The sequence below is a fragment of the Gracilinanus agilis genome, chromosome 2, assembly GCF_016433145.1.
Source record: "Gracilinanus agilis isolate LMUSP501 chromosome 2, AgileGrace, whole genome shotgun sequence".
Classification (NCBI taxonomy): Eukaryota; Metazoa; Chordata; class Mammalia; order Didelphimorphia; family Didelphidae; genus Gracilinanus; species Gracilinanus agilis.
The window spans coordinates 214,427,059-214,437,521 of NC_058131.1; the positions used below are offsets into that span (position 1 = coordinate 214,427,059).

The 10,463-nt window shown below is 34.3% G+C and overlaps 1 protein-coding gene across 1 annotated transcript in view; it reads left to right on the forward strand.

Annotated features, from left to right (window-relative positions):
- The window catches only part of GPATCH11 (G-patch domain containing 11), a 15,191-nt gene extending 5,218 nt beyond the window's left edge, over positions 1–9,973 (forward strand). Inside the window, exons 3-9 of the mRNA XM_044659576.1 lie at positions 2,657–2,883; positions 6,744–6,785; positions 7,554–7,674; positions 7,817–7,907; positions 8,498–8,611; positions 9,653–9,744; positions 9,922–9,973. Coding sequence (XP_044515511.1) covers positions 2,657–2,883; positions 6,744–6,785; positions 7,554–7,674; positions 7,817–7,907; positions 8,498–8,611; positions 9,653–9,744; positions 9,922–9,973 — 739 coding nt within the window. The remainder of the gene's footprint in view (positions 1–2,656; positions 2,884–6,743; positions 6,786–7,553; positions 7,675–7,816; positions 7,908–8,497; positions 8,612–9,652; positions 9,745–9,921) is intronic.
- Positions 9,974–10,463: the final 490 nt, after the last annotated feature.

The window sequence follows — 10,463 nt, forward strand, 5'->3', positions numbered from 1 at the left end:
CTAAAAAGCTTTTGTACAAACAAAAACAATGCAGCCAAAATCAGAAGGGAAACAAATTGGGAAAAAATCTTTATAACAAAAAACTCTGACAGGGGTCTAATTACTCAAATATACAAGGAGTTAAATCAATTGTATAAAAAATCAAGCCATTCCCCAATTGAAAAATGGGCAAGAGACATGAATAGGCAATTTTCAGGTAAAGAAATCAAAAGTATCAATAAGCACATGAGAAAGTGTTCTAAATCTCTAATAATCAGAAAAATGCAAATCAAAACAACTCTGAGGTATCACCTCACACCTAGCAGATTGGCTAAAATGAAAGAAGGGGAGAGTAATGAATGCTGGAGGGGATGTGGCAAAATTGGGACATTAATGCATTGCTGGTGGAGCTGTGAACTGATCCAACCATTCTGGCTTGCAATTTGGAACTATGCTCAAAGGGCTATAAAAGAATGCCTGCCCTTTGATCCAGCCATATCATTGTTGGGTTTGTATCCCCAAAGAGATCATAAATAAACAGACTTGTATGAAAATATTTATAGCTGTGCTTTTTGTGGTGGCAAAAAACTGGAAAAGGAGGTTATGCCCTTCAATTGGGGAATGGCTGAACAAATTGTGGTATATGCTGGTGATGGAATACTATTGTGCTCAAAGGAATAATAAACTAGAGGAATTCCATGTGAACTGGAAAGACCTCCAGGAATTGATGCAGAGTGAAAGGAGCAGAGCCAGAAGAGCATTGTACACAGAGACTGATATACTGTGGTAAAATCGAATGTAATGGACTTCTGTACCAGCAGCAATGCAATGACCCAGGACAGTTCTGAGGAATTTATGGTAAAGAATGCTACCCACATTCAGAGAAAGAACTGCAGGAGAGGAAACATATAAGAAAAACAACAGCTTGAATGCATGGGTTGGGGTGGACATGATTGGGGATGTAGACTTGAAACTACCACACCAATGCAACTAACAACAATTTGGAAATAGGTCTTGATCAGTGACACATGTTAAAACCAGTGGAAATGTGAATCGGCCATGGGTGAGGGGAGAGCGGGGGGTGAAGGCGAAAGTAGGAGCATGAATCATGTAACCATGTTAAAAATGAATATTAATAAATGTTTAAAATTTAAAAAAAAAAAAGAGTTACATGCCTCATCTTCCCATATAGGAATATAAACTCTATAACATCAATGAATCCTTTAATTTCTCATTCATGTTTACCTTTTTATGTTTGTACTGAGTTTTGTGTTTGAACATCACATTTTCTTCTCAGCTCTAGTCTTTTCACTAGGAATGCTCAAAAGTCCTCTGTTTCATTAAATATCCATTTTTGCCCAGAAAGATTACACTTGGTTTTTCTAGGTACATTAGTCTTGGTTGTAATCCTAGCTTGTTTGCCTTCTGGGAATATCATATTTCAAGTCCTCTACCATTTTAATGTGGGCGCTACTAAATCTTGTATGATCCTGACTGTGGTCCCATGATATTTGAATTATTTCTTTCTGACAGTCTCTAATATTTTCTCCTTGACCTGAAAGGTCAGGAATTTTGGTTTAGCCCTAATTCTTAAGAAGTTTGGGGTATTCTTAAAATTTTGTTTTGTTTTTCAACATCCAACCTAAATATGCCTTTCTACCATTTTTGTCTATTATTTTCTGCTCTGTCTTCTGGAACCAAGAAGAAATCTAATCTCTCTTCTTCATGATAGCCCTTTACACATTTACTATTTCATTGAGTTAAAGTTAGAAGGTACCTCAGGTGTCATCCACCTAAAATGTGGAGTCCAGAATGATTCATAATTCACTAGATAGGGAGACAAGAAATACATCAGTTTTGAGGGATTTTTAGTTTTGTTTAAACCTGTTGTTTTATATCACATTCATATTTAGCTACACTCTTTCCCTTCAATTAAACACACTCTTATGACAAAAACATTTAAGCAAAAGACCGCTTTAGATCTCTAGATAGAGTTCTATACTTTCCCTTGAGTTTCAGTCTCATTTTTCAGTTGCCTATTGACATTTCCTTTTAAGAGTCCTATGGTCTTACCTCAGACCCAATCTGAAACTAAATTTATTCCCCTCAGTACTCTGTCCTTGTCTCAGTTTCCCCTTCACTATCAGTATTATCCCTTTCCCCAGTAATCTAAGCTTAGAACTGTCATATCATTTTTGACTCTCTTTATAATCGTGTCCAGCCTGTCACCAATTACCAGTGATTTTTCCTTTAAAAATGTGTCACACCCTTTTCTTATAATATTTTAGGCCTCATTCCCTATTTCTTGCATATGATTATCAGGTCATTTAGTTGTATAAAGTAATTCCCCTATGACATTAAATTTTTATCCTCCATATAAAGATAATACTTTTCCTATATTATTTACCTCAAAATAATACATGAAATCTTTTTAGAATGCTAAGCATTACTGGAAACCAAACTTAATGTTATATACTTGTTTTCATATATGTTTTGTGGTATTCTTTTTCTTTTTTAAAAAAAGTTACTTGTTTTTAACATGTATGTTTGGTATTACTAAGAGAAACAGTAAATAAATGGGTAAAGATAATGAGAAATGAATCATAAAATCCATATAATACCAAGTGTCAAAAAAGCAAAGTTTGCCTGAATTATTAATCATAATATTATTGTTTAGAGAAGACATCAGACCTGGATTGCCCATGTTGAGGCGAATCAGAGAAGCTCATCAAAAAGAAGAAAAGCATCGGGAAGCAAATCTGAAAAATAGACAAAAGAGTTTAAGAGAAGAAGAAGAAGAAAGACGTGAAAATGTTTTGAAGAGTGCTTTGGGTAGTGAAAATAAGGGATTTGCTTTGCTTCAAAAGATGGGGTATAAAAGTGGCCAGGCCCTTGGCAAGACTGGTAAGTTATATTATGAAAATTAGATCATTTTCTAATTGAAATTTTTATGGAAATGTGAACTTTTTAATAAGTAATAGCTATTTTAGAATGTTTGGAAAGAAACTGAAGGCTAGAGAGTTCATAGGATCAAAATCAAAAGGGATTTTAGAAGTCAGCTATCTTTTTAAAGAACAAGAAGGTAGCAAATGGACCTGGGTTCAAGTGTGGCTTCAGATATTTCCTAGCTGTATGACTCTGAGCAAGTCACTTAACCCAGTGATGGCAAACCATGTGCTATGCCCATCCCCCACCAATTACTGGGTATGACCTGCCCCCTTCCTTACTCCACACAGGGGAAGGAAAGCACTCCCATTGGTTGCTGGACAGAGAAGTGGGTGATATGAAAAAATATCATCAGGCTCTGTGGAGAGGGGGAAGGGAGTAGCTCCACCTAGGTCCCTCTGCCTTTCTAGTAACAAACTCTGGGGGGTGAGGTTGGGGGGACATGCTTGGGCCCACAAAGAATGCTCTGTATACCATTGGTTTACCATCGCTGGCCCATCCCTTAACTGCTCTTCTGTCTTAAAAATGAATACTAAGAGGGCATAGGTTTGTTTGTTTTTTTTTTTTAATTTTAAACATTAATATTTATATTTTAGAAAAGTTAACATGGTTACAAGATTTATGCTCTTACTTTCCCCTTCACCCCCCCCCGACCTCCCCCCTCCCCTGGCCAATATGCATTTCCACTGGTTTTCATATGTGTCATTAATCAAGACCTATTTCCAAATTGTTGATAGCTGCATTGGTATGGTACTTTCGATCCTCAATCATGTCCACCTCAACCTATGCGTTCAAGCAGTTGTTTTTCTTATATGTTTCCTCTCCTGCAGTTCTTCCTCTGAATGTGGGTAGTGTTCTTTACCATAAATCCCTCAGAGCTGTCCTGTGTCATTGCATTGCTGCTGGTACAGAAGTCCATTGCATTCGATTTTAGCATAGTATATCAGTCTCTGTGTACAGTGTTCTTCTGGCTCTGCTCCTCTCACTCTGCATCAGTTCCTGGAGGTCTTTCCAGTTCACCTGGAATTCCTCCAGTTTATTATTCCTTTGAGCACAATAGTATTCCATCACCAGCATATACCACAATTTGTTCAGCCATTCCCCAATTGAAGGACATACCCTCGTTTTTCAGTTTTTTGCCACCACAAAAAGCGCGGCTATAAATATTTTCGTGCAAGTCTATTTATCTATGATCTCTTTGGGATATGAGCCCAACAATGGTATGGCTGGATCAAAGGGTAGGCATTCAAGGGCATAGGTTTTTAAAAATAAATAACAGCTGCAAGTTATATAGCTCCTTTAACCTCATACATTATTTCATTCGATCCTTCTAGTAGACTTTTACAGATAAAAATTAATCTGTGAGGCTGTATACTAAATTTATAAGCATTTATTAGTAAAGAGAAAAAAAGAGAAATAAGGTTTCTAGCCTTTCTAACTTAAGGTAAAAATCCCATTTCAGATTGTAGCCTTAAGGTGTCTTCCACTCTGTGCTTGCCAGAGATGGCAAAATAAGGTAAGAGGGCTCAGAGAGAGACAGTCCAGAGAAAGAGATTTAGACCAGAGACAGATAAGGAAGCAAAGAGAGTGACATAGCTTCCCTTACTCGCTTTTCAAACCTAAGCTCTTTGCCCTGGACCCTTCCATTGGCCACCATCTTTCACACGTTATGCCCTCTGGCTTCCATGGTACCAGCATGCTGTCACATCAGGCCTATGCCTATTGAGTCTTTCCCAGATGGAAGTCCCCTAGATATTCAATTCACATAAGACTATCAAGGTTGATATTATGCACATATTTCTTCCTCCTATAAATGAGAAAACTAAAGCAAGAGAGATTGTGAGTTACAAGGTTGTGACATTAAGGGCACCAAGTAACTATCAGAGATAGATTATGAATCTGCATCCTGAATTCTTTCCTTGCTTCCTTTCTTTAACTTTATCCAAGTCATTTATAAAAATATGTAAAATACAAGTCCAAAGACAGACCCTTGGGGCATTTCACTATGGACCTCTTTAAGTTAATATTTACTTATAATAATTGCTCTTTGCTTCTGGTCATTCAGCTAGTTTTATTGGTTTATTTTGTTTTTCATGTAAATGTATTGCCATCTAGCTCATATCTCTCCATCTAAAAAGCATAGCATGAGAAACTTTGTCAAATGCATCAATGAAATATAAGTATACTTTGTCGTTAACTTTCCCTTGATGTAATAACTAATCTAGTTACACTGTCAAAAAAGGAAATGAAGTTAGCTTGACATGGTCTGTTTTTAGTCATACCTACTTGTAGTAATCATAGTTTCCTTTCTAAGTTCTCACTGACTAAACATTTTAGGATTTTGCAAGGAACATAAGTCAAACTTACTTCATTTGAAAATCAGGACATTTGCCCTTCCCCTATTTTCATGATCTTTTACAGCTTAACTTTGGTGTGGTGATCACATGATTAAGTCAGTTCTGTGAGTATCCTAAGAGGTAGTTTGGGACTAGTGACTTGAACTCATTAAGGGTTGTGTTGTACTCTCTAACTCTAGGATAACTGGATCATAGATTTAGAGCTGGAAGGAAATTTAGGAGTATAATCTAGCCTTTTTACTTTACAAGTGAAAAAAACTGACAGAGAAAGGAAGTGCCTTGTTCAGGGTCACGTGGGTAGCTAGTAGCAGAGCCAGGATTTAAAACCAAAGGCTGTGGTTCCAGATCCAGTATTCTTCCCAATTTATCATTCTGTCTCTTTTCTTCTCATTTTTCTTGGGATCTATTTCCCTTTAAAAATCAATTAGCAAACATTGATTTTCTCTCTCCCTTCTTCCCCTTTTGAAAAGATCAATTTAGGAGGGGGGGGAAACCTTTTAAATCCCCTTTTTACCATCTTTGTCCTATTCTACCTAATCCAGAGATCATTTTGTTTAGAAGAGAAAACAGATGCAAAAATATCGTTGAATTTAGCCTTCTCATAATTGTTGGTTATTATTCTATCTAATCAAGGCAGTGGAACACACCTTTTTGTAGCTATTAGCATTTGTTGCATTTGTTCCTAGCTTTATTGTACTTCAGACACTTTTCTTATAGAACTATTCTTATATTCATCCTTAGGAACCTACCTGATTTTTCTTCCTTCTTCCATGCATATAATTTTTAATCTAAGATAGTTAATGTTCCCTGATCCCAGCCACATTGGTCTTTTTATGAACTTCTACTACCATCATCATTTCCTCCATGATGTAGTCATTTCTGAGGATTCTTGTTTCTGTATAAAATGAATTGACTGGCTTCTGAGATACTTTATAGTTCTGTGATTCTGTTACTTGGTACTGGCAGAAACACAAAGGTAGCACACTTTCTATAGGTTATTGCAAAATTTTCCTTGTCTGTAATTGTTTAAAACAAGGCCATTTATAACTTTATTAATTTACCCATATGGCTAACAACTATGACAAATTGCTGGTGGCCATATCCATTCAATGGGCAAGTCCAGTCATCGCTATAAACTCCTGACCAAGACTTAATTTATTTATTAATGGTAACTCTCTCACATTTCTTAGTTTAAAATTATCTAATTCCTTAACTACTTTAAATTCAAAATGAGAACATTTCTACTCTCATTAAACACCACAAGAATCCCCTCCACAGACAAAAATCCATTTATCAGCAGCCTTTTTATTTCAGTATCCTCCCCTTATTTCTCCTATCCAAACTCTTTCAGTCACCTTGTACCTTATTGGCCATGATACTTTCAATATGCATTTGTTTGCATAAAGCATTTATATGTGACTTGAGAACTTATAGAACATTACTGTTTTCTACTTTTTCTAGGCAGTGGCATTGTTGAACCCATTCCTCTGAACATCAAAACAGGTGTGTAATTGTTGATGAATTATTATTTTAATTTCAAATACAGATATTAACCAGGTTTTTTTTTCTTTTTTATAAGTCATTTCCCTTATCTGTTGATGTCAGGCACATAGAATACTTAGGAAATATTTTTTTTTCTGTTAATGTGGAAAACTGACCTTTTTTTAGATAACTGAAATGGTTTAATTGTTAAAAGCTAGTAGGAAGCCCATAAAATTTCAAGTGGAAAATAAATTAAGTTTTAGTTGGAACCAGATAAGTTTTAAAGTCATGAAAATTGATTTTTAAAAATTCTTATAGCAATACTTAAATAGCATGTATATTTTAGTTATTCTAATTCTATGAAGGAAATCACAAAGAGATTTTGGCTTTAGGTATTCTTCATAACATATGAGCTGAATTAGTTATAATTTAAGTTTTAGAAGCTTGCAGCATTGGTTCATGTGTCAATTCAATAACATTTATTTGCTTTTTTGGGGAGTGTAAGCATGAAAGCTATTATCACAGTTTCCTAAAAAATTTCTTCAATTTATGATTTTATAGTTTGAGTAATGTTACTATAAGTCCTATTTGTTTTACTTTTCTGTCTGAGGTACAGTCTGTTCTCAGAAGTTTTGAACCTCAACAAATGCATGTTTTCTCTAGTTAAACTTTTTTCAAATACTCTCTGAAAGATTGAAATTTTTATCTACCTACTTATAACTCCTACAAATTTAAAGTGTAATACATGAGGTAAATAGACTCTCTCATCATAGTTCCTAATCTGAATAGGAAGAAGTGGCATTGGTCATGAAACATTAATAAAACGGAAAGCAGAGGAAGAACTTGAAAATAACCGAAGAAAAATTCATTTGAGAAATCAAAATGAAGAAAAAGCCACAGATCAGTTTCGGTAAAACTTTTCTTGGTTTAATTACTGTTCTTTTAAAATACCTCATCTTTATCTGCCAAAATACATTTTTTGACACTGGTGTGCACAAAAACATTTGAACTGGTACATATCTGACACAAGTCCAGTTTCTTCTTTTAATCAGATTACGACTCAAAAGTAAAAAAGAAGAACTTAAGTTGGAAGGTGATCTTAAAAGAAGTCAGAAAGCATGTCATCACTTAGACACACAGAAGGTAAACCTCTGACCTTATCTTCAGGGTGGCAGATTACTTTAGCATTTAGGCTGACTTATCACCAAAAAGTATTCATTAAAATATTAAATGTTAGAAATTTTAATATTTATCCCCTGTTATCTCAATCAGAATTTTCTATTAATCAGCCCTATTGAATACCCACAGTTCAGTGCTGGTTGGTGATGATGATGACTGAGACACTTCAAAATCTCTAAGCACTTTTGGAATTAGGAAAGGAAGGTTAAATTATGTTAACATAGTTTTAATATTAGGTGTTTTGGAAGTTTGTTTTTACTTATAGATGAATTCATAGAAACTATTAACCTTTTTGATTAAATATAATGCTGTTGTCTTTTAACTAATACAATTTCTTCAGTGGTCAAATTGTATATTAAGACTGCTTAAACTTGGGACCTTTTTCATGTCCTTTAACACCAGTAGAGTAAAAATGAGTTATCTTAAAATAGTATTGTTATTTATAAGTTCCTATACTGATCTGGAAAAAGTTGGCACAAATTAATGTATTTTTGTTAATGGTCCCTTAAGTGATGCCTCCTATATATGATAGCTCAAGTAATACTTGTTTTAAGGATATTCAAGTTCCCAAGGAGCCATGGTACTGGTTCATGTCAGAAGAAGAAGAACAGGAAGATGAAAAAGAGAAAGAACAGGAAGAAGATGAATATGGTAGTGAAGAATTAAGTGTAAGTTATTATCCTAAATTGTCTTCTTTCATTCATCTATCTTTCATCTTCAAAATAAAAGCTTTGGTGATTCCTTTCTCAATATGGCTTAAGTGAATTTGGATTTCAGGTCAAATTTTGATTTTTTTATTTGAAATCCACAGATAAAGTAATCTTAGTTATGAGTTTTAATCTCCCTTTTCAGACCTTTCAGACTACTCTTAATAAATATCTTCAGTACTTAAGTGTAATTGTATATGTTCTTTTCTTGCCTCTATTGAAATTCTAAAAGAATTTTTAATGAGCCTTTTTCCTTCAAAATAAGGACAAAAAAAGGAAGCAAATAACAATTGACTTTTATAAAGTTCTCTATAGCTGTAAATTATTTTTTCTGCACTATTCATTTGAATTTCCCATTACTCAGTGAGGTCTGTGGTCCATTATGAATTATGCCCATTTTATAGAGGAGGATTCTAAGGCACAGAGAAGTTTAGTGATGTGCTAAAAGCCAAACAACTAATAAATGGTTGGGCTGAGACTCAAATTCAGTTTTTTCTGATTCCAGATTCACACAAAAAGAATATTCTTTCTTGGAATTAATATCTATACAAAGAAAATAAATTGTTATCATATCATTTTTCAAATGCATTCTATTTTACATGACTCATTTTAAAAATACTTTTAAAAAATTACTTAGAAACTGCAATGTGGAAAATATTTTCATCTTCATATACACTTGTTTGAGGCCAATCCCTTGAGCTAGTTTTGCTTATTTTGGTCATAATTAATTTATTCAAGACATGGTCACATTATAGCAGACAATTGTTTTAATAATAAACTTTTTTAACATATAAGAGAATCAAAGAACTATGCATTAGGCCAAAGTTACATCAAAACACATTGTGAATTTGTTACTTCTAAAACTAGCCAAGTAAAAAGGTCATTGAAATCAACTAGAAGACATTGATGGATTTGGTATTAGTTGTCTACGTATAATCAAATGAATAGCAGTGAATGAGGGGTCTGCTACATTACATGTAAGTGTCTCATTTTGTCCCTTAGGTACTGGAAAAATTACAAATACTGACAAAATATTTAAGAGAAGAACACCTGTATTGTATTTGGTGTGGAACAACCTATGAAGGTAAGAATCTGTTATATAGACACAAACATATATATATATATATTCATATATGTATGTATACACAAATATTTTTAGATTTGCATGTGTATGTATGGTTGTACATGTATCTAAATGTGTCTGCATGTGTTTTACATTCATTTGGAAAGGTTTTTTGCCTTTAACGCTTTTTTCTGTTTTGTTTTCAAAGTTATACTTTACTGAGTTTACATGAGTTTCTCATTTCAACCATTGATTGGTGATTGAACTCAATGAAATAGTAAGGAGTAGAAGTACAGGTATCCTTTCCACATAATGACTTTCCCCATTACAGCTTTTTTGTTTGTTTGTTTTTTAGATTTAAATATTTTATTTTTTAGAAAAATTTCCCATGGTTTCATGATTCTTCATTTCAGTTTTGATATATCAAAGCTTGGCATAAAATTAAATGAGAATTTTTGAGGAGTTTTGCAGAAGCCTTAGACAACACATGAAAGTCAGCAGATGAGACAGAAAAACTTTAGAAACTCAGAAATGCATAAAATATATGTATAGTGGGGCAGCTGGATAGCTCAGTGGAGTGAGAGTCAGGCCTAGAGACAGGAGGTCCTAGGTTCAAACCCGGCCTCAGCCACTTCCCAGCTGTGTGACCCTGGGCAAGTCACTTGACCCCCATTGCCCACCCTTACCAATCTTCCACCTATGAGACAATACACCGAAGTACAAGGGTTTAAAAATATATATATATATATA